Genomic DNA, 23,403 nt, shown 5'->3' on the forward strand with positions numbered 1-23,403 from the left:
GAACGAAAGAAAATAAAATCTTCAAAATTGGCACATTGCTACAAATCTTAAGCTTGCACACAACGGAGCTTTGATGGAAGCCTTTTTAGTCAAAAAAATCTACGTGAAAATCTAGCAAATAGAAATAAATAGAGATTGAATATGTCAATGGGAAATGATGAACTATTTACTTAGGATACTGATGGTGCGTATAGAAAAATTTCATTGGAAGAAAACTCCCTCCAATTTTCCGTTTCATTAGAGAGCTTATGGTAGAGGTCTTCGCTAACCCAATTCCTTGAGGTGTATAGGCACAAATGGAGCTCCCTTTTGTATACCATATTTATAACAAAATATAAAAATTTCATCAGAAGTAACTACCTGTCATTTTCCGTCTTGTGAAGTATACCTTCAAGAGTATTCTTGGACTCTATAAACACTACTGCAAAGATTGGGTGATAGAGAAGCTGAAATAGTTTGTGTACCCCAAGTTACCTCTCTATTTCTTAATTATTTTGAGAGATCTTTTTTTTTTTGGGTATGTAAGCTGGTATCCAACCAGCTACCTCAAATTTTGAGAGATTTGATACCCAGTAGAACCAAGGAAGGGTATACTTGCTAGAGGAGGAAGAAAGTCTATAGGTATGTAGAACTAGAACACCCACTTGTCTGCGAGACCGCGACTAAAATCTATCATAAGGTGACAAAATGACAAAATAGACTACAAAAAGAACCCTAATGAGTAGTCATAAGTACAATAGAAAGGGATGGCCTGGGGAAGAATTAAAGGAGCGAATATATAGCTTCCCTTGTTCGAAATACATCCACATCTTTTATGTGGGGCCTAGGATTGATCATTAGGATTTAATTCTAATTGAGATTCTCCTTGTCTGTGGCTTCATCAGCTTTTGGGAGAAAATCAAAATGGTAAAAACATCGTAAAAATATAAGACATTTAAAATTACCTTAGTACATTTATTCTGGAACATTTCAATTATTAAAACAACATAGTACCACTAATTGTATTTTTTAAACTTCATACAAAGCATTTCTTAATTTACTTAATACATTTATTCTTGAACATTTCAACTAATAAGAAGCAATACATTGTATTCTAATCACAACTTTAAACTTAAATCTTTTGAAAGAGAATATGAGCACCATATTGAGGTTGTATGGTGAGCAAGTTCACTGGGGCATGAACATAAGTTGGTGAGAGAGCGAAAGAAAATCGCTGGAGAATCATAGACAAGGCAATTTTCGCCTCGATCACAGCCAAGTTTTGACCCACACAACCCCTAGGTCCTAGTCCGAATGGGAAAAATGTGCTTAGATGCTTTCTTGTGTTGGAAAATCTCATCGGATTAAAATTTTCAGCATCATCACCCCATATTTCAACATTGTGATGAACGGCGATCATAGGAAGATAGAGTTGCGTGCCCGCAGGAATGTGGAATGACCCTAGCTTTATGTCTCTGGACGCTCTCCTGATAAGAGACGGAGTTGGAGGATATAAACGAAGAGTTTCATCAAGTATCATGCCTACCTGCAAATATAAACTTGATCTCACAATAACATTTTTATTAATGACTGTGGGGATTTGAAAACCCATACAAGTGTACAAATAATTTTACGAAAATAGAAGATAAAGAATAAAAGACTTCGTTCTACACCTTGCGTTCTGCATCAGATGAGCTAATGTTTACATTTTACAACCCAATTGTATTTGCATAATATTTGATCTGATCGTTGTATTGGAACTTATAATATACCGTTGAAATCGCAAAATCAAGTATAAAAGATGGAAATAACATACATTTTCTGTAACTATTACTATTTTGGGAAATTTTATTCTTTATCAATTTATAGAATTTCAAGTCAAGTCTTTTTTAGTATTTAGAGTCAAACGATGGACTTGGATAGTTTTTAGATTTTTACTATTTTTGATAATAAAAAATGTAATCATGGGGCAATTCTAAGGTTTTAGGAGTTCGTTTTAGATTTTGCGATTTGATTCAGTCCAACACTGATTATTAATGGACTCAGAAGTTTGTTTTGGATTTGGAGGATAAATTTTGAGTCCAAAACTGATTATTGGACACAAAATTAAATCATGTTTAATTTTGAGTCTAATAATCAGTTTTGAACTCAAAATCGATTCTCAAAATCCAAAAAGAACGGGGCCTTAATTTTAGTCCAATAATCAGTTTTGGACTCAAAATCTAAAATGAACAGGTCCTAAAAGACCAAAATTGCAATTTAGGTGTACATTTATACGCACCTTTAAAGTATTATCATGAAGACAAAAAAAAAATCAAACTCACAATCTTGGGTTGGTTCAAGGTGTTTTCAGTAGGAGTGTCACAGCCATAGACACTGATGATTTCTTCGCGGGCCTTGCTTTGCCACTCTTGGTGCAATGCCAAGAGAAGAAGTGCCCATGTCAGAAGGTTAGATGTTGTTTCCTTCCCAGAAAAGTAAAATGTTTTGCACTCATCTATGATTTCTTCGATCCCAATTCTCTGTTTTTCTTCTTGATTTTTATTTGCAAAGATCATCAAACCGAGCAAATTCTTTGTATTTTCGCTCATTTCCCTATTTAACTGTATTAGCTTTCGCAATGATTGTCGGATTTCCTTGTCCAATGTCCACCTCCTGATGTTCTTCTTTGTAGGCACAAACCTATCAAATAGTCAAACTAGTGTTTATGAGAAGCGTATCCACATATTATAAAGTTAAAATAAGAAAATGATATCCGCACTCTCTAGTTTTAATAATGCTACACTTTTGTGGTTACTTATTAAAGGTTTTATATGGTGGACGGGTGCATGGTAGCAAAAAAACTAGTATTCAATCCTATGCTATGCATGGGTGTAAAATGTTAGGCACCCTTCAAAACATGAGGTGTAAAATGGTGGACTCCAGTCAAATGCATGGGCTTGGGCAGAGAAGGTGGATCCCACCACATCAATAACATTAGGGGTAAAATGGTGGGTCTCACCATATGCATAGGTTTGGGTAGAAATGGTGGGCCCTCCATGCTACCCTTGGGTGTAAAATATGGGGCCCATCCCATCAAAACATGGCATAAGTGAAAATATTTTCCATGAAAAACTTTTTTTAGAAGAAAAGCGAAAGACAACGGAAAGAAACATGCTGAGTATATATTGTAGATTATCAATAGATAGATAGATAGATAGATAGATCAAAAATAAATGTGGGCCCACATTATTTGGTGATCTGAACCATGTTGGAGAAAATGTGCGGTGGAGAAGATGGAAGATGGAAGATGGAAATTGAGATGGTTCAAGGCACGTAGTCGCTTTCCTTAAGACGATTTGCTCAAGGCGTGTAGTAGTTTTCCTTAAGGCACTTTTCAAAAAAAAAAGAGATTGCTTCTGCTTGAGCTATGGTCTCTACCATCTCAAAACCCACGTTGTGCCTAGCTGTTTCTGTCGTGCTTCTTGCCAGGGTTGCCAAGCCCAACCAGCAACCCTGGTATCGCTTTTGATTGTGGTTCTGTTACAGATGTGAAAGGGGAATGAAGAGATGATAAGCAAGCCACCATTCTTGTTTTGGTTACAAGGGTGGAGGAGGAGGAAGGAGAAAAGCAGGGGATCCAAAGCAAGTTTAAGGATTGAACAAGTTTACGGATCTGAAGCAAGTTTGGCTCTGATACCATGTGAAACAACCAGTTACTCCAAAAGCTTAAGCTGATGGAGACAACATTATTTAATCTTTTATACTTTAAAACTTTTCTTCTCATTTTGATTCGAATATTCCGTGTACTGATTGGGAAATGGTGTGTTTCTTTTCCCAGTCTGTGGCCGTGCAAAAAAAGCCGCCCGTTGCGTCGACATGGAGTATTTTGTCAATGTATTGAGCAATTATTCGAGTAGACAAAAGCAGACAAATTCAAAGGTCTACTTCTAATAAATGTATTGGGCTCGCAGGCCTAACACATCTCGATTAATCCATCTATGATTATGCAATTTTTTATTGGGTGATGATATTTTCACCCCCCCTACATTACTTGGACGCTCCCTTTATAACGTGATTTGACATAAACTTGCCCACTTTTCACGTCAAATCAAGTTAAAAGGGGAGCGTGCATGTAATGCAGGGGGGTGAAAATATCATCTCCCTTTTTTATTTCCTTTTGGAGAGGTGTCTGTGTTTGTTTGCAGATGGCAATGGTATCAGCATACCCATGTTTTAATAAGAGCACTTTCATCTTTATTTTATTCTTTCCTAATTGGGTCTGGCTAAGGCTATGCATGTCTTGGATTTTGATTATTAATTTTGAGTCCAAAAGCAATTATTGAATTCAAAATTAAACAGAATTTTCAGTTCAATAATTGGTTTTTGACTCACAATCAGTTCTCAAACTCTTAAACAAATGGAGCTAAAGGACTATTTTTTAGGGATTGTTGAAGCTCTCTCTGCTCTCACCAGCTCAAGTTTCTCCCTCTCCCTCCTCCATTCTTAAGAAATTATATTTGTCGTACATAATCCGCAAATCAGTGCTCCAGAATCAATTGTTTCCAATTACAGGAGAAGGTGGTTTCTATTCCAAAAAATAGAAAAATATGATTTTCAGATATGAGTTAAGAAACGTGATTCTGATTCTAGAAGTACTCCATAGAATAAAAATTGATTCTGGTTATGAGAATTAAGAGAATGGTTAAAGAATGCACACTAAGTTTCTGGCTTGGCTAAGTAATGCTTCTCCATGACTAAGGCTCTGGTTGTTTTGGATTTTGAGAACCGATTGTGAGTCCAAAACTGACTGTTGGACTAAAAATTCACATAAATTTGAGTCCAACAATCACTTTTGGACTCACAATTGGTTCTCAAAATTCAAAACAAACAAGGCCTCTATACGTAATTTTTAGTCAAATAATCACTTTTGGACTCACAATTGGTTCTCAAAATTCAAAACAAACAATGCCTCTATACGTAATTTTGAGTCAAACAATCAGCTTTAGAGTCAATCAGGTTCTCAAAAGTCAAAACAAACAAGGCCTCTACACATAATTCTGAGCCCAACAATCAGTTTTGGACTCACAATTTGTTCTCAAAATCCAAAGCAAACTGGGCCTAAGTGAAATATTTATTTTACCAATTAGGTATATATTTGTAAGTAAAAGTTCCTCAAAAGAAAAAAAAAAGGAGGGTTGCAATTTCATGGGTAAAAAAAGTATTCAGTCTCTATTAGAGTTGCATTCTTAATAGTAAGTAGGAAAAAATTTGTCTATTTTGGAAAAGTTTTCAGAAAAAGAGAGAGTTAGCTAAGAGCTCGTTTCTCATGGAAAAAATGACAAGCTTTCCATGCATGAGTTTGTGAAAATAGCCTCACCTGAATCCTGGTATGTAAATGCTCCTTAGTGCATGAAAGACTAACAGCTGCTGTTCTTCTTGCAATTGGAAGATCTTCTTTCCCTCTTCAAAACTGCTCCCAAACGCCGTTTTAGAGATAACATCAGCAGTAAAGTCTTGGAACTCTCTGTGCACTTCTATTTCAAATTCATCCTTTACTCCTCCATCTCTCTCCCATTTCTCCAACATGCTTCTTGTGCTAGCCACAATTGTAGGCACCCAACCCTAAAAAATGTCATACAGACAAATATCAGGACATGTGGAGGATCGTCCGATGGAAAATGTGGTCCATCTGATCTTTGATGTGTCCTGCTAATCAATGAATGAGACAAGTGTATTTCGGTTTCATTATTCATAAAATTTATACTTTTTATGTATGTTAGTAACATGATTCTTATTCTTTAGAAGGTGAAATTTTAATCACTTCTGTATTGGGATCTTCTACCCTTCTCCATGTATAGAGTAGAGGTTCATACGTTTGGATTGCTAGAATCAAGAATCAGAATTGTTATCCCCAGAATTCTATAACCTTTTGGGCGGGCCAATCTATTCTCCTGATTCTATTAGTTTATTTGAACCAAATGACGGTATGGTCAGAATTGGAATGAGATTGAGATTGCAATTTCTATTCCTGATTCCAACAATCCAAAGACGCACTAAATCTTATGAATGTGATGTCCTTCTAATTTAGGGGTGCAACTCAAGTCAATTTTAGGAAGAGGACTGCTAGCATAATGAGATTTCCTCTGGAAAATAAAGACAAAACCCAGACACATGCCCAAGAAGACAAGGAAGTGAGCTCGATTTCTCATGAAATGCAAAAATCATTGCGGAAATGACTAGATCGTTGATCGATTTCACTTTCGTCTTTAATTTCCAAGCCAAATCCCATTTTGGAAGAGTTTTCCTTTTGGGTGTGTCTGGTTGCACAAAAGTCATGGAGGCTTAGGGATTTTCTTGACATTTTGTTGTCAGGTTAACAAAATTCCCCATTTGGTTGCCAATATAACATTGAACGCGCCGGAGACTCTGGAATGTCACTTATTTTGTGCGAAACCTCAACCGGACCCGGCCTAAATTGCATCCTTTACTATTTGGCATCGGACTAGTACCATGTCGGTCACCTCATGATGGTCTAATAGATCAATGATCTAGATTACACATAGATATCCCATGTGTGCCCAATGTTGATCAGTAGGGTTTAATCTCAATGGTCTTGATCAAAAGTGATTTTCTATGTAATCTAAACACTTTTTAATTTGAGAGAGCTGCTGACTACCTCTCAAAAACCCAATGCCCTTGTAAAGGAGATCCAATCCCCTCAAATGAAATTCCCCCTGAGCTTATTTCAATTCTGTATGATGGCTCGTCGGGAGTTGAATATTTCAAATTGTAATCTTTCTTCTCTTTAATATATCTGGTTTGGGGTCTGCCTAACACCTAATTGCCCATTAAAAAAAAAAATTTTTTTTGAGAGAGAGAGAGAGAGTTGACTCTTCATAAAAAATTCTAAAGGATTCATTAGCTGATTCCAACTAGTTTGTGACAAAGGTTTAGTTGAGTTGAGAGAGATTACCTTGACTCTCTCCATGTTAAAGGCCAAGTTAGCGATTCGTCTATGTCGCACCCACATCTCTCCCTTTATGGCAAGTAGCCCATTTCCAAAGAGCTGCCTAGAGAGAGGGTTGAGGGGCACCTTCTCAATGGACCCACTTGTATTGAGCAACACCTCTTTGATCAGCTCAGGATCAGATATTGCAACCCGGGCATTGGATCCGAACCAAAACACAAACATCTTCCCATAGAGTTTGGACCAGTGGTAGTAGTCAGGAAAGGTTCTATGAATAATTTTATTAACGAAAGGCATCGATTCGGATCTAGCCTTGGCCATCAGTTCATGAATCTCGCCCGTATTTCCGAAGATGGGCCGGCGGCGGGGCCCACATAAGCCCTGTCTTTGGAGGTGGAGGTCTAGTCTCCATGGCACCCAGAAGAGGGAGTGTATGGATTTAAAGAGTAAAAAGACAAGAAAAAGAGAAAAGGTGGTAAGAAGAAGAAGAAGAAGAATAGGGGACATGGTGTTTGGATTACTGAATGAGAAACTATGTGAGTTTGTGGGGGTTTTAAAAAATTAGAGCATTTAGCTAGAAAGGATTCCGTTTTCAATTATGCAATAAAAGACAAATAGACCCAGATGCCATTTAAAAATTTTCTTCTTTTTTAAAGGTAATTAAATAGAATTATTAATAAAAAACTCGGCCTGTAATTTTCAGCTCTTAAAAGGTTTTTTTTTTCAGGATTTATCCCAAGAACCATTACCCAACTGGGTTAGTCAGATGTCTCTGTCTATCCACAGTCTTGTTTTAATCGTGCTTGAAAATTTGTGACTAAGTAGTAGGAGTTCAACAATGCCCGTAAAGCATGAGTTCAGCAATGTTTGAAAATACTGTTGAGGAAATAAGGATCCATATTGTAATTCGGGATTTGAGCAGGGTAGATTCTTTCACCTTCTTCATGAAAATTTTCGAAAGGATTCATTAGCCAACCACAATTAGTTTGGGACAAAGGCTTAGATGAGTTGAGAATTGTAATTCGGGATTTGCTAGGCAATTCCGTGGAAAGCTATTTTGCAGCTCACTTTTGCTGTTGACCATAACTAGTTTGGGACAAAGGCTTAGTTGAGTTGAGAATTGTAATTCGGGATTTGCTAGGCAATTCCGCGGAAAGCTATTTCGCGGCACACTATTGCTGATGAGAACAGCGACCTAAGATGAGTTGAATGAAAAGGACAAAATCTAACAAAAAGTATGGCTGTGTGGCTGTTCTCTCCTGCGAAAGAGAGCCACAAAATCGGTTAGCAATTTTATCAAATTAAAGGTTGATGCAGACTCTTTTATTACCAAAAATCCATACAAGAACACTCCCCATCGTTGAAATGATGAAATCTATTCCTATCTCTCACAATGATCTCCCTATTAAAAACCTTGGATACCATTTTTGTAAAATCATGGCAGTCTCTACAAACCCTTAGATTCTTCACAATCCTTATGGGCAACCCTTCACCCAAACTGATAAACCCAAAAGCAATTGCCAGTTTATCACTATGCCTACACAGAGCAGCCTCTTTCTCTTCTTCCTCAATATCAAAAAGCACTTGGTTAGTATTAGCCACATACCCTGCTAACCTTAGCTTCCTGGATATCTCTCCCAACTTCAACTCAATCTCCTCATATCTTGGGTGTGATTTGTCTCCCACAAAGAACTCATGAACTTCACCACCAACCTCTATGACACTGCAACTAGGCTCTTTCCTCACTCCACCAACTTTCATCATTTTCCTCACATTACTAACCCCATCCCAATTCCTAGAATCAGCATAAATATTAGACAATAACACATAAGCCCCATCATTTTTTGCCTCTAGCTCTACAATCTTACTCCATGCAAATTCACCCAACTCCAAATTTTTATGAATCCTACATGCATTGAGTAAAGCTACCCATGCACCCACATGGGGCTTAATGGGCATGTCATTTATGAAATTAATCGCATCAACTAACCGCCCAGCTCGCCCGTACAAGTCAACCATGCACCCATAATGCTCGGGCCATGGCTCAAGGTTGTACACCCTTGTCATCGAGTCGAAGTGCTCGCGGCCTTTCTCAACTAGTCCAGCAACACTACAAGCACGTAAAACCGAAACGAAAGTGATTTCATTAGGCAGAATTCCCTCTTGTTTCATGAGGGAGAAAATCTCAAGACATCTCTCACCAGCTCCATTCATGGCTAAACCACCCAACAAACTACTCCAGGTATAAACATTCTTCTCTCTCATCCCCAAGAAGACCTCCATAGCTCTAGTCATGTCCCCACACTTACAGTACATATCTATAAGTGCAGTCCCTAATGTCACAGTGAGTTGGAACTTGTTCTTCTCTATATCGACATGAACCCATCTCCCTTGATCCAAAGCACCTAAGTGTGAGCAAGCAGATACAACCGAAACCATAGTCGCCTCACTAACCTTTATCCGCTCGAATTGCATCAAATTGAACAAATTCAAGGCTTCCCTTGATTTCCCACATTGCGCATAGCCCGCAATCATTGCATTCCAAGCAATGGGGTCTCTTTGAGGCATTTCATCGAACAGTTTCCGTGCAAATTCAATGTGACCTGATTCAACACAAGCTCTAACCATCGCAGTTTGGGTGACAAAATCAGGATAGTGGATTTCAAAAAAGATGCGGCGGGAAGAATCAAAGGAACCCAATTCAGTGTACATGTGAATTAAACCGCTTTGGACGTGGGGATCAGAATCGAAGCCATGTTTAAGGGCGGTACCATGGACAGCGGGGCCGGAGTCACGTGAGGAGATGTGGGCGCACGTGCGAATGAGGAAGGTGAAGGTGTAATTGTCAGGTGAGAGATTTGATCTGAGGATTTGGTTGTAGAATTGGAAGCTTTGGTGGGGAGTTGGGCTTTTGGAGTAAGCTCTGATCATGGTGTTTAATGTGAAAATATTTAGGTTTTGGGATTGGTTGAGGATTTTGTTGGAATAAGTAAGGTTGTGGGGGTGTGAGAGTGCTATAGAAGCAACGAATTTGCCAAGGAAGACAGGGTTGTTGAGAAGGCCATTGATGAGCACTTGGGTGTGAACTTGCTTGATTTGTTTGAGTGTGTGGCATGATTCTACAAGGGAAATTGTGGGGTGATTTGCTATGAATCTTAAAGAAGAGCTCATGGCTTGCTACAAATCATAAAGATCATGATTCAAATAGGCATAATGTGTATTTGTTCTTGGGAATAGGGGTGTAAACGAGCCGAGCCGAGCCGAGCTTAGCCAGGCTCGGCTCGGCTTGTTAAGTTCAAAGGCTAGGCTCGGGCTCGGCTCAGGCTAGGCTCGGCTCGGTCAGGCTCGGCTAGGCTCGCGAGCCTATCGAGTTTGGGTTATATTCGAATATCAAATGGACGGTTTGGATTATGAAAAAAAAGTAAAAAAAAAGTAATCATTACGGGAAAAAGTATAATAGTAGCGAATGTATAAAGTTTTAAATGAAAAATTACCAAAAAATGGTAAAACGTTATGACAATTACAAAAAAATACAACTAATAATAGGTAGGAAGTTATGACATTTACAGAAAAAAGTCATGATTATTATATTTACGACTATTTATATTATATTGGGTTTTTCTTAACGAGCCAAGCCGAGCCTGGCCTAATTCGGGCTCGGTTCGTTAAGCTTAACGAGCCTAGCAAGCCGGCTCGTTAAGGATTCGAGCCGAGCTCGAGCGAGCTTCCGAGCCCTAGCCAAAATTGACACCCTTACTTGGGAATGGATATGGATGGGTAAAGGGAGTATTCCTGATTTCTTTCCATTTATTATTTCACTTGTGTTATATTCATCCCTTCACCTCCTTGGTCTAGGACTCTAGGTAGACCCGGCAAACGGGTGACCCGCGCGGGTACGGGTACGACCCGTGCGGGTACGATACCCACAGGTACGGGTTTAAAATACCCATGATTCTACAGGTAGGTTTTTCATGTACCCGGGCCCAACCCGCGGGTAACCCAATAAATTTATATTTATTTTTAAAAAAAAAAAAAAAAACTATGTAGCAACGACGATTTCATTCATTTCACGGCCAATATTGTTGTTAATTGTTGTAAGTTTACCAACCATTTGTTGCAAATTTCACCACCCAATTAAAGTTAATTAGGTGGATCAATCCCAACCATTGAAATTTGGGTCCCACACACAGGGACTTGTAAGTGCAATTGATTGTTGGCCACCCACATAGTCTGATTGCTTTGACTTGTTTTGTTGGTCCACTCACATAGTCTATTTTTTACTGTTTAGAGTTTAGGCCTTTCGAATAAAAAGTTGAAAATCGAATGGCGGGTAACCCGCGGGCACCAACGCCCAACCCAGACCCACCCGCGGGTCAGGGGTACGGATTGGGTGCGGGTATTTTTTTTCACGGGTAATGAAATTGGTACTCGTACCCTTGCGGGCCGGGTGTACCCACGGGTACGGGTCTCATTTTTCCAGGTCTAACTCTAGGCATGGTTTTAAATTTCGGTTTCCGTACCGGTTTTGGACCACACCAAAATCAAAATTTCGACCAAAATTTCAAAATTCGATAAAAATAATATTTTATTCAATACCAAATTTCAGTCAAAATTTCAGTAAAATATTAAATTAATTAAAAAAATAGGTTTTCAGACGAAATTTCTACCTAAATTCTAAAATTTCGAACGAAATAAAATACCATTTCAGGTAAGTGACATTTCGGTGTCGGTCCCGACCGACACCCGAAATTTTGGTCGAAAGTTAAAACCATGGGTCTAGGTTTGTTTTTTTCTCATAATATATCTCTCACCATTTCACACACCCTCAAAAAAAAAAAAGAAAAAAAAAAAAACCCTAGTTAATTAACTTGGTGTCTTGAAATCGGGGTGCAACCCATGTTCCCGAGGGGACTAGGACCATGAAGGTCGCCTCTTGGTGGACTATCATACCACTTTTTCAAATGTACACACATTCTCCATGTGGGACCTAATTAAGATTGATCATTAAGATTCAATTCTAATTGTGATGCATGGTATAGTTGGTCCCTACTAATCTAGTTTTTGGAGGCAATCAAAACAGTAAAAAATGGCATAAAAAGGGATTTGCTAGGGACAATCGTAAAAGCCATTTCGCAGACCGGCTGTTGCATGAGAGAGCAGCCACATTGGCTCACTTTTCAACTGGATTTGTCTTATTAATTTAATTAATCTTAGGTGTGGCTTCTCTCACATGCAACAAACGGTTGTTGGCTCTTCGGCATAAGTCACGGGTTGCTTTGCTCCTGGTGACGAGTGTTCGAATCCCCCCGGACTTATCCTGATGCACGGGGTGCGTGGGCCACAGCGTGCATCCGTAGGGAACAGTCCTACTCCCGAAGGGGGTGGGGACACCCTGCGTCATCAAAAAAAAAAAAGGGGGGGGTGGGGACACCTGCGTCATCAAATCAAAACAAAAAACAGTCCACGAAATGCCTTCTGCGATGGTCCCTAGCAAATCCTGCAGAAACAATATAAAACATTTGAAATTAACTCAGTACAGAAATTTATTCTTGAACATTTCAACTAATTATTAAGAAGCAACATTGTATCTATAATCACATTTTAAAACTCAGATCTTCTGAAAGACAATGTGAGCACCATATTGAGGTTGCATAGTGATCATGTGCACTGGGGCATGCACATAAGTTGGCGACACAACAAAAGAAAAGCGTTGGAGAATCATGGCCAAGGCAATTTTCGCCTCCGCCATTGCCAGGTTCTGACCCACACAAATCCTAGGCCCTATTCCAAATGGAACAAAGGCAGCTAGATGCTTTCTCTTTTCAGAAAATCTCAGAGGATTAAAACTCTTAGCATCTTGGCCCCACATTTCAACACTGTGATGAACGGCCATCAGTGGAAGATAGATTTGTGTACCGGTGGGAAGATGGAGTGTCCCTAGCTTAATGTCTCTGCGTGCTTCCCTCATAAGCATCGGAGATGGAGGATATAGGCGAAAAGTTTCATCAAGTATCATGCCTACCTGCAAATACAAATAAGCACAAAAGCTTGATTTTAGTGTCATTGTTGTTAGGGAGCTGACTTTCACATTTTAAACCCCACTTTTTTGGTTACTATACTTGAGTTTATTGTTTGGTACTTTGGTTGCACAAAAGCGGGGATGGTGTAGGAGTTTTGCTCGGCATTTGGGTGCCACATCAGCAAAACTCCTTCTTTGGTTGCCAATATGGCATTGAAATCCCTGGAGACTATCAGGGATGTCTCCTGCGTAATAATTTTGCATGTCTACTAATGTGTCACCCTCGTCTCCTCCCAGAGAAATCCTAGCCAAAAACTACAAAAAGGTGGAATTTTGCTCGGATTTCTTGGGCTTGTCTCCTCCCTGTCGACTACTTGACTACTTATGCCACTATTCAATCGGTAACCATTAGCATCAATTCTCCTTGGGTCCCACACAAAGGGATGTATGTAATATGGATTGTTGATCATGTGGGCCCATCAGGAAGTAACCCATATGGTTTATGCTCCCATGCCAGATTAACATCCCATCTATAAGATTAGGACATCACAAAATCCTAGATACCACTTGGGCCCTGTATGTTTTGGATTTTAAGAGTTAATTTTGAGTCCAAAACTGATTATTATACTCAAAATTAAATGGAATTTGGGCCCAATAATCAGTTTTGGACTCAAAATTTATTCTTAAAATCCAAAAAGAACAGGGCCTCAATAGATCAAGGGTATATGGTCAAAGTGGTGTTGAACAAGGCCACATGGCAGATGTGGGGATCAAAAGAGATATATAGGAAGATCCTAATAGTGATTGTCTGTTAAACATTTTCCTTCCTATAATCTAGCTTAGGGTGCATTTGGGTGTACATCTAAATTGCAATTTTGGGTCATTTCAGATTGCAAGTAACACAGAAATTACCATCTCAAAATACCCAAATTGCAGGCAAATTTCAAGTTAGGTGTACATCTAAACGCACCATTAAAGCACCCTTTTATAGTTTAACACAAAAAAGAACAAGAGTGAAAATTAAACTCACAATCTTGAGTTGGCTCAAGCTCTTTGAATCAGGACTGTCATGGGGACCGCAGACATTGATGACTTCTTCGCGGGCCTTGATTTGCCACTCTTGGTGCAATGCTAGGAGAAGGAGAGTCCATGTCAGAAGGTTTGCTGTTGTTTCCTTCCCAGCAAAGTAAAATGTCTTGCATTCATCTATGATTTCTTCCACCCCTACTCTATCTTTTTCTTCTTGGTTCTTATTTGCAAAGACCATCAACCCAAGCAGATTCCTCGAATTTTCGCTCACTTCCCCGTTCAACTCTATCAGCTTTCTTAATGACTGTCTGATTTCTTTCTCCAATCTCCACCTCCTTATGTTCTTCTTTGTAGGAAGAAACCTATAAAACATAGTTTTGGGAGATTAACGGCATGCTATATATATGGCTAGGATTTAATTTATTAGCTAAGTATATGGTTAATATGCGGTTAAATACATTAACGACCAATATTTCAAAGTAGAAGATGGATGAATTATTATTTCCTTTAATTCTCATATTAATTAAGAGGACCACTAGGTTAAAGTTGCTAAATCAGTGTGTGTTAGTTTCATCATATGGGAATTTCGGTGCTAATATTATAATAAGCACCCTAATGAATAGACCTACTGAAGGGAAACATGAAGTATATTTTCATATGTACATTGGCATCCTCTGCTCCGATCTAGGACGCTTCATCGGATTTTATGGCTATGTGTGGATCACGATCTAAAATAATTTCAGACCTTAGGTTATGGACATATGCAATGGGTACGGCTCAGATCCAGCTAATGTGCCCAAATCCTGTCCATAAATATTTAGATCATTGGGACCCATCAGACCATCTAGATTCATTGAGACCCCATTCAAAAGTCATTTTTATCAAACGAAAAAAAGGTTTAATATCTAATGTAGGTTAACAAGACTTGCTATTCAAAACAAAAAAAATGTAGGTTAACATGAATCGCATTTAAGTGACCTATATAGGAAATGAGGAAATGAAGTAGATAAGCTATCTGTGCATGGCTGCACAAACCATAGTGGGGCCTCATTTTTGGAGGGATCCAAAGCATTCATTTGGAAGGTCCTTCCATGGATAGGGTGTGTACCAAAAATCAGCCCTTTAGGATCATCCTAACCCTGCCATTTGCGTAGGGAAAAAATGGGCAGAAACAGTGTCTGTCCATTTTCCCCTCCAACTTTTATTGGATTAGGATGATCCTAAAGGGCTGATATTTTATACACACCCTATCCATGGAAGAGCCTTCCAAATGAATGCTTTGGATCCCCAAAAAATGTGGACCCCACTATGGTTTGTGAGCCATGCACAGATAGCTTATTTGAGCTGCACATACTTTATTTCCTCATAGGAAATGCTTTTTTAGAAAGTTTTAAAATTTGAGGAATGCTAAACTCATGGGAGCCCTTGGAAGAAAAGGGTACAAGGGCTCTCCCATTGGTTGATTTCCATTTATGATGGCACAGAAAATTATAATCATAACTGTCATAAATGAAAATCGACCAACGGGAGAGCCTTTGTACCCCTTTTTTTTGCAAGGGCTCTTGTGAGTTTAGCATTCCTCTTTAGAATTTTAGCTAAATTATGCTACTAGATGACTAATTGGTAAATGGGCGTAAAATTTTCGTTTTGCTTCCATTTTACATCGAAAGAAACAGAGCTTATAAGAATTTTAAGTGAAATAAGTAAAAAGATAGAGATGAGTTTGTGAAAATACCCTCACCTGAATCCTGGTATATATACACTCCTTAGTGCTTGTAAGACTAGCACTACTTGTTCTTCTTGTAATTGGAAGATCTTCCTTCCCTCTTCAAAACTGCTCCCAAAAGCCGTTTTGGAGATAATGTCAGCGGTGAAATCTTGAAATGCCTCGTGCACATCTATTTCAAACTCACCCTTTTCTCCACCCACCCTCTCCCACTTCTCCAACATGTTTCTTGTGCTTGCCACGATTGTTGGCACCCAACCCTGAAAAATGTTGTACAGGGAAGTATCAAGACACATGGACCATTGGATCAAACATTTAGATCATCAGATCTCCATTGGGTGGCGTGCAAATCGATGATTGAGACAAAGTGCAAAATTTTTAGGTTTTATCATCATCTATTTGCTAGAGACCATTTGAATGGTTAAGATTATTTGATCTGCATGGCTATTGTTAGTTGTGATCAATCTGAGGTGGGGATTGTTATAAAAATTGATGTGCAAATCTGTAATTTAGGATGAGATAATACCTTATATGAAATTAATCTGGTAACTCCAAAAGCAGATTTCAACAGTAACAATTTTCTGCAATAATAAACTGTAAAGGAAGAACAAATCGTTAGATCACTTATCGAGTTGAGGCACGAAGAATCTTCGCTGTCCTTAAGGCAAATCTCGCCCCCACTATGACGAATCAACGGTGCAGATGGGCGTGACGGCGTATGCCTCCAGGATACAACAACTCTCGCTCCAGGGGTGTGCACTCACGCAGCCCGGATGCCTAACAACTTGCTTATATGTGCCAAAAGCCTTGATCAGAAAGGTTGGGGAAAACCAGAAGGAAAACCAGAGAGAAGATAGCAGAAGAAGAATCCGTTCTGTGTGTCTTTCTATCTCTGTAAAACCGTTTTTATAGAAAAATAAGAGACACGTTGGGATGAAACGTCGCACTCTTTTAGTGCGTGAGAGACGTTTCCCAAACGGTCACAAAACCAAGATTTAAGGTTCTCATGACCTCTTTCTCATTCACAAGACTAAGAGAGTGAAAGTATATATATGGCCACTCTCACCCTCTCACACTTCCCATCTAGGACTAAAGTTTTCTCATGGCTTTAGTCCTTTTGGAGGGAAGCTCTAACTTTGAGTGAGAAGCCCTAAAGCAAAAAGCAAACCAATGTAAAAGACTAAAAGCACCCCTTTGTAAGATTGAATTACAAAAAGACTTTTGAATAAAAAGTCAACAGGGATGTGGTGGGGCTCATCGATGAATGGTAAGATTCTGATACATCGGAGACACATTATTATAACATAATGCAAACGAGTTGCAGTGAATAAGGGTCCAAAAAAGTAGATACCAAGGGTGCCCTTCAGTTTATCATTCCCCCTATAATAAAGAGGGTAATGTTAGGGACCTCCATGAAACAAACTAGGAGTGCAACTTGGGCCGGGCCGGGTTGAGCTTTTGCTAAAATAATTGAATTGGAATCACCGTGAATCTAAGCCCATTTTATAGTAAAAACTCAACCCGAATTCTCAACTTGGGCCGGGCCGGGTTGTCTTTATTTAAAATTTAAATTTTCAAACAAATGCCATCACCACTAAAATTGTCCCTTACAATAATGGTATGCGACCAACACCAACTTGAGTATTTAATTGCTTAGGGAAACCTACATTTATGAGACATTTAATAGCTATAATAAAATATGCATATAAGGTTTTAAAAAGCTTGTGGGGTTTGTCATGGCCGCCCAAGGTTTTCCAATCATATATTAATGTAGCTGTAAGGTTCTACGAACACAGGCAAAACGTCCGTGACTTTTTCTTTGGTTAGGTGGCATTTTTTACTCCATAAACAGACAACACTGCCTTTGCCACCGACTGTTTCGGGAGCTGAGATTTCCATCTATTTTGAATTAGGATTTTACATCCTTCTTTGAGCTTAGGATTCTCTCCAAGGCAATAACTCTAGTAGCATGTGAAACAACCAATTACTCCAAAAGCTTAAGCTGCAGTATTAGCTATTAGAGTTGGCGTGATTTAATCATTTATTCTTTAACAGAAACCACAACAGTAAGATGGAAAAACTTTTAAAAGGGTACCTTGACTCTTTCCATGTTAAAGGCCGAGATAGCAATTCTTCTATGGCGACTCCACATCTCCCCCTCAATGACAGGAAGACCATCCCCAAACAGCTGCTTGGAGAGAGGGTTGAGGGGCACCCTCTCAAAGGACCCACTTGTATTCAGTAACACCTCTTTGATCAGATCCGGATCCGCTATTGCAACCCGGGCATTGGATCCGAACCAAAACACAAACATCTTTCCATAGAGTTTAGACCATTGGTAATAAAAAGGGAGGGCTCTATGAACAATCTCATGAACAAAAGGCATAGACTCAGCTTTAGCCTTAGCAATCAGTTCTTGAATCTCACCCGTATTACCAAAGATGGGCCTACGAGGCGGCCCACTTAAGCCCTGTCTCTGAAAGTGGAGGTCTAGTCTCCATGGCACCCAAAAGAGAGTGTGTAAGGATCTAAGGATGAAGAAGATGAGATAAGCAGAGAAGGCAGTCAGAAGAATAAGAAGAAGAGACATGGTGTGTGGGGTTTTACTAGTGAGAAAAAAAAGAGAGGGTTGTGAGGGTATTTAAGTAAGATAGGATAAGAGTAAATGGGCTTTAGCTTTCAGGCTAGAATCTTCCCTTTGTTTAGTGAGCCACTGAGAGAAAAATGCAAAAGCAGGCCTTCCAATGAGAAGCTCACCTACTGTGAGAAATTAAGAAAATAGAATCTCTAGGCAATGTCGCTAAAGCTATTTCGCGGAGAGAACGAACCACCTTGAATTTTTCTTATTCATTTAAGTGATCGGCAAAATTGCCTAGATATTACCAAACAAATAGGGCAGCGATAAATCGACTCCCCATGTGTCTGTCTCTCTCCTCTTTCTCTCTCTAACCCAGAGGAGAGAGAAAGACACATGGGGAGTCGATTTATCACTCCTGAAGTGATAAATCGACTCCCCAAATGCTATCCATGGTAGAGGTGATACCATTATACCATATATGTGCAAAATGACAAGAACAATTATCAACATCGTCCCGTCAAATTCCACTTCCAACAAAATTAGCAATGAATATGCTCCTCTTCTAGACGGAGTTTTTATACCATGTGTGAGCGTGAAGTCCAGTATTTTTCATAAGGTAAAGTGGGCCCACTTCCTAGAATGATACAAGCCGTTCATTTTTTGGTCCCAAAATTTAAATAGGTTGTACCCTGTTGATCGTCTCCATAGGATGATCGTAACCCTGCAATCTATGGAGGTTTCTGTAATGTGAGGCCCACTTCTTAGAATGATAAAAGACGTTCATTTGTTGGTCCCACCATGTAAATAGGTTGTACCCTGTTGATCTTCTGCATAAGATGATCGTAACCCTCCGATCTATGGAAGTTTCTATGATGTGCAGTGCCTCTATACATCGGACGGTTATGTTCATCCTATGATGGTGATTTTCGGGGTACAACCTATTTATGTTGTGGGCCAACTAATGAAGTGTTTGAATCATCCTATGAAGTGGGCTCCACTTTACCTTTTGAAAAATAATGGACTTCACCTGCACATAGCATGCAATTTCCCATTTCCAGTTTGCATTTCGTACCGGAGGCACCAGCATCGAAATTTAGGAGTTCCAACAGACTATATCTCTCTCAGACATTCCATCAAACACTCAATGTGCAAGAAATAAATCATCACATTTTGTGCAAGATAGCAATGGGAATTGATGGGGTGTAAAAACTCCAGCCTGTAGCAGGCCGACACCTGTCCTGGAGTAGGTAAACTCCAGCCTATAGCAGGCCACCACCTGTCCTGGAGTAGGTGAACTCAAGCCTATCACAGGTCACTACCTGTCCTTGAGTAGGTGAACTCAAGCCTATCGCAGGCTGCCACCTGTCCTGGAGTAGGTGAACTCAAGCCTATCGCAGGCTGCCACCTGTCCTGGAGTAGGTGAACTCAAACCTATCACAGGCTGCCACCTGTCCTGGAGTGGGTAATCCCCGCGTCACCAACTCTCCCTCTATAAAAGGGAGTTCAAAGCTCGAACGAAGGGTAATGAAAAACCTTCTCTCCACCCTAAACTCTTAAATTAGCTCTGCACTCCTGCTCATACTGACTTGAGTGTCGAAGGGCCTGTCCGGAGTACAACCCGGGTTGGTCTTCTGACCTCGCTTGCCTTTGTGCAGGACTCAGCTCTCATACTGACTTGAGTGTCGAAGGGCCTGTCCGGAGTACAACCCGGGTTGGTCTTCTGACCTCGCTTGCCTTTGTGCAGGACTCAGCTCTCTCAGCAGGACTCAGCTCTCTCAGCAGGACTCAGTCCCTTCACTTCGTTTCACTCCGGTCCCGCAGGACTCAGTTCTTCTGGTCATCCAGCTCAGCCCTTACGTCACTGTCGTACCTGTTACGATTTTCGGTCTAACAGATTGGCGCCATCCATGGGACCCCAGAACTAAAAGCTATTCAGATCTCTTATAAAAATGGCAGGGCGCAAGAGTGCGCGGGCACCAACTGCACGGACTGATCGAGCCGTGCTGCCTCACAGGGCTCGAAGTGAGCGAATCGCCTCGCTAATGGTGGCAGCCTCTGCTACAGCTGAACAGAGCCCTGCTCGCTCAGAACACCTTAATCCTGCACCTACTCCGGATCAAGTTCAAGCCCTTTTTCAGCAGATGACAGCCCTCGTCGGTCAGTATCAGCAACTACTTTAGGCGCCTCCCCAACCTCCTCCAGAAGCTCCACGACCTATACGGGAAAGGTCGAATTTCCACGAGGGAGAGTCGGCACGCCACGGAGAAGACCGGACTCACCACTCGAGGCAAGTCCATCCCCCCAGAGCCAAGCATGCTCATACAGAGCCGCACCGCCGCCAAAGGCTGCGGTCCCGCTCTGCACAAAGGCACCGAGCTCACGAAGGGCGTGCACCACAAGAGAAGTCCCGGCCTCGTCGAAGGAGTCCGGACAGTCAGTCCGGCTCTGCGGCGAGCCCATCGGTGGAGAGAAACAGGCCGCTGGACCAACCAGACCGCAGAGGTGATCCAATGCTTCAAAGGATGGAAGAAATGGATCACCGCATAGAAGAGCTGGCAAGAGATCAGAGCTGGCCTACTGTGCGGGCGTTCTCAAGCAGAACGCCGTTTACCGACGACGTCATGGGTGCCCCAGCACCCAGAGGGTTTAAAATGCCTACCATCCCGCAATATGATGGAACCACTGACCCAGTGGACCACTTAGAGACATTCACAGCAATGATGCTCCTCCACGGTGCGTCAGACGGCTTCCTCTGCAGAGCGTTCCCGACCACACTGACTGGCGCGACCCGGGACTGGTACTCCAGAATCAAGCCAAACTCCATCAGCAACTTTGAAGATTTTGGGGACGATCTGGTCCGCCATTTCATGAGCAGCAGAAGGCCAAGGAAAACAACAGCATCCTTGATGGCCTTGCGGCAGGAGGACAATGAGCCTCTGAAAATGTTCGTCAGCCGCTTCAATAAGGAGGCACTTCAAGTGCCAAATCTAAATCCCTCAGCCGCAATGAACGCGCTCCTCGCGGGCGCTAGATCCAACGACTTCCACCGGTCAGTAGCTCGCCAAAATCCGCACTCACTGGCAGATCTAATGGCCGGAGCTGAGGAGTACATAGCAGTCGAAGAGACACTGGGGGCCCTGGACTCAAATCGGAGGAGAACCTCTGAGGACAAGAACCCTACCAAGTAGCGTAGGGATGACCAGGCCGTCAGAAGAGAAAAGTCCCCCCAGAGGAGGGAAGAGAACTTTACCCCTCTCAACACCTCCAGGAGAAGCATACTGGCCGCAATCGAGGGAGAAGAATTCGTAAGATGGCCAACCAGAATGATCTCCAAGGAAAATAAGAGAGACCAATCAAAATATTGTCGGTTCCACAGGGACCACGGTCACGACACAGATGAATGCTGGCAGCTCAAGGAAGAAATTGAGCAGCTGATAGGCCGGGGTTACTTGAAAAAATATGTCCGGAATGATGGCCGCCGACCAGACAGAAGAGAGAAGAGTCCTCCGGGCCGCAGCCCTCGACGGTCGCTGCCGCCCCCTGCCCGGAACAAGTCTCCTCTGCCATCCAGTCCACAACCAGAGGCACAAAATTCCTGGCCAAGGGGAGTCATAGGCACAATTATGGGCGGACCAGCCACTGGGGCACATCGTCTGCTGCTCGAAAAGCATATGCACGCCGAGTCAACGCCGTGCACACATGCAGTAAGAAGATGAGGACGGAGAATGAGATCTCCTTTTCAGATGCGGATCTCGACAACCTGATACTGCCACACGACGACACACTGGTCATAACCATGCTCGTCGTAAACTGGGAGTTGAAGAAAATCATGGTCGACAATGGGAGTTCGGCCGATATTTTGTACTATCATGCTTTCGAGAGAATGATGATAGGTGACGACCGCTTAAGGCCGGCGAACTCCGATCTGTTCAGTTTCTCGGGGGAAGTCGTGAAAATGGAAGGGCAGATTGAACTCTCAGTCCTCGTCGGAGAGCCGCCCTGCCAAGCTTTCGCCATGGTCAACTTCCAGGTAGTGAGGGCTACTTCGGTCTATAACGCTATCTTGGGACGACCCGGGCAGAACTTAATCCGCGCAGTCGCTTCAGCGTATCACCAGAAAATGAAGTTCATAACGCCAAACGGTGTGGGTGAGGTAAGAGGAGATCAACCACAGTCCAGGGAGTGCTATGCCATGGCACTCAAAAGGCAAAGATGCATCGGAATCCTTGCCGATTGAACTACTTGATCTGAGAGACGAAGCACAGGTGACTGAACCCGCCGAAGACCTCAGAAAATACTATCAGCAGTACACCACCCCGCGTGAAAGTGACTTTGTAAATATCTGCTGAATGTGAATGACAAGCTCTTTTGCAAATCTCTTCGTACTCATTACTTGGAAACTCAGTTCGCTAAAACTTGGGTACTCATCAAATTGGAAACCCAGTTCACTAAAACTAGGGTACTCGACGCTTGGTTCGCCACGGCTCGTCTCCGCAAAGACCGGGAGCGCACTCCTGGTCCGGAACCAGTCCGGTGCAAAAACCAAAGCTCCTTGGAAACCCAGTTCGCTAAAACTTAGGTACTCATCAAACTGGAAACCCAGATCACTAAAACTAGGGTACTCGACGCTTGGTTCGCCACGGCTCGTCTCCGCAAAGACCGGGAGCGCACTCCTGGTCCGGAACCAGTCCGGATGCAAAAACCAAAGCTCCTTGGAAACCCAGTTCACTAAAACTCGGGTACTCTGGAAAACCCAGTTCATTAAAACTCGGGTACTCATTACTTGGAAACCTAGTTTGCTAAAACTGGGTACTCGCTGCTTGGATCGCCCCGGCTCGTCTCCGTAAAGAGCGGGAGTGTACTCCTGGTCCGAAACCAGCCCGGATGCAAAAACCAACGCCGCTTGGAAACCCAGTTCACTAAAACTCGGGTACTCTAGAAACCCAGTTCGCTAAAACTGGGTACTCGCTGCTTGGATCGCCACGGCTCGTCTCCGCAAAAATCGGGAGCGTATTCCTGGTCTGGAACCAACCCGGATGCAAAAACCAACGCCGCTTGGAAACCCAGTTCACTAAAACTCGGGTACTTGCTATTTGGAAACCCAGTTCGCTAAAACTGGGTAC

At 41.6% G+C, this 23,403-nt stretch overlaps 2 protein-coding genes and 1 pseudogene across 2 annotated transcripts; all 3 read right to left on the bottom strand.

Annotated features, from left to right (window-relative positions):
* Window positions 1-938: 938 nt before the first annotated feature.
* Window positions 939-7,490, bottom strand: LOC143862313 (cytochrome P450 734A1-like). The gene is made up of 4 exons (XM_077373335.1): window positions 6,935-7,490; window positions 5,339-5,583; window positions 2,304-2,661; window positions 939-1,525 (listed from the first exon to the last, which is right to left on the bottom strand). Exons 1-4 carry the CDS (start codon window positions 7,433-7,435, stop codon window positions 1,112-1,114), a joined length of 1,518 nt encoding a protein of 505 aa, XP_077229450.1. The 5' UTR covers window positions 7,436-7,490; the 3' UTR covers window positions 939-1,111.
* Window positions 7,491-8,229: 739 nt separating this feature from the next.
* Window positions 8,230-10,154, bottom strand: LOC143862310 (putative pentatricopeptide repeat-containing protein At5g40405 pseudogene; annotated as a pseudogene).
* A 2,290-nt stretch (window positions 10,155-12,444) lies between these two features.
* Window positions 12,445-18,527, bottom strand: LOC143862488 (cytochrome P450 734A1-like). The gene is made up of 4 exons (XM_077373541.1): window positions 17,798-18,527; window positions 15,718-15,962; window positions 13,978-14,338; window positions 12,445-12,950 (listed from the first exon to the last, which is right to left on the bottom strand). Exons 1-4 carry the CDS (start codon window positions 18,290-18,292, stop codon window positions 12,537-12,539), a joined length of 1,515 nt encoding a protein of 504 aa, XP_077229656.1. The 5' UTR covers window positions 18,293-18,527; the 3' UTR covers window positions 12,445-12,536.
* Between the last annotated feature and the right edge of the window lie 4,876 nt (window positions 18,528-23,403).

The sequence above is a fragment of the Tasmannia lanceolata genome, unplaced genomic scaffold, assembly GCF_043159265.1.
Source record: "Tasmannia lanceolata isolate RefF3 unplaced genomic scaffold, GAP_Taslan_0.1 ptg000037l, whole genome shotgun sequence".
NCBI lineage: Eukaryota > Viridiplantae > Streptophyta > Magnoliopsida > Canellales > Winteraceae > Tasmannia > Tasmannia lanceolata.

Excerpts from the sequence above, each read along its gene's own strand:
- LOC143862488 (XM_077373541.1), bottom strand. The coding sequence starts at position 18,292 with ATGTCTCTTCTTCTTATTCTTCTGACTGCCTTCTCTGCTTATCTCATC. Across the intron at positions 15,963-17,797 it reads TTAACATGGAAAGAGTCAAG|GGTTGGGTGCCAACAATCGT; the intron begins GTACCCTTTTAA and ends AACATTTTTCAG. Across the intron at positions 14,339-15,717 it reads GTATATATACCAGGATTCAG|GTTTCTTCCTACAAAGAAGA; the intron begins GTGAGGGTATTT and ends TATGTTTTATAG.
- LOC143862313 (XM_077373335.1), bottom strand. The coding sequence starts at position 7,435 with ATGTCCCCTATTCTTCTTCTTCTTCTTCTTACCACCTTTTCTCTTTTT. Across the intron at positions 5,584-6,934 it reads TTAACATGGAGAGAGTCAAG|GGTTGGGTGCCTACAATTGT; the intron begins GTAATCTCTCTC and ends GACATTTTTTAG. Across the intron at positions 2,662-5,338 it reads ATTTACATACCAGGATTCAG|GTTTGTGCCTACAAAGAAGA; the intron begins GTGAGGCTATTT and ends ACTATTTGATAG.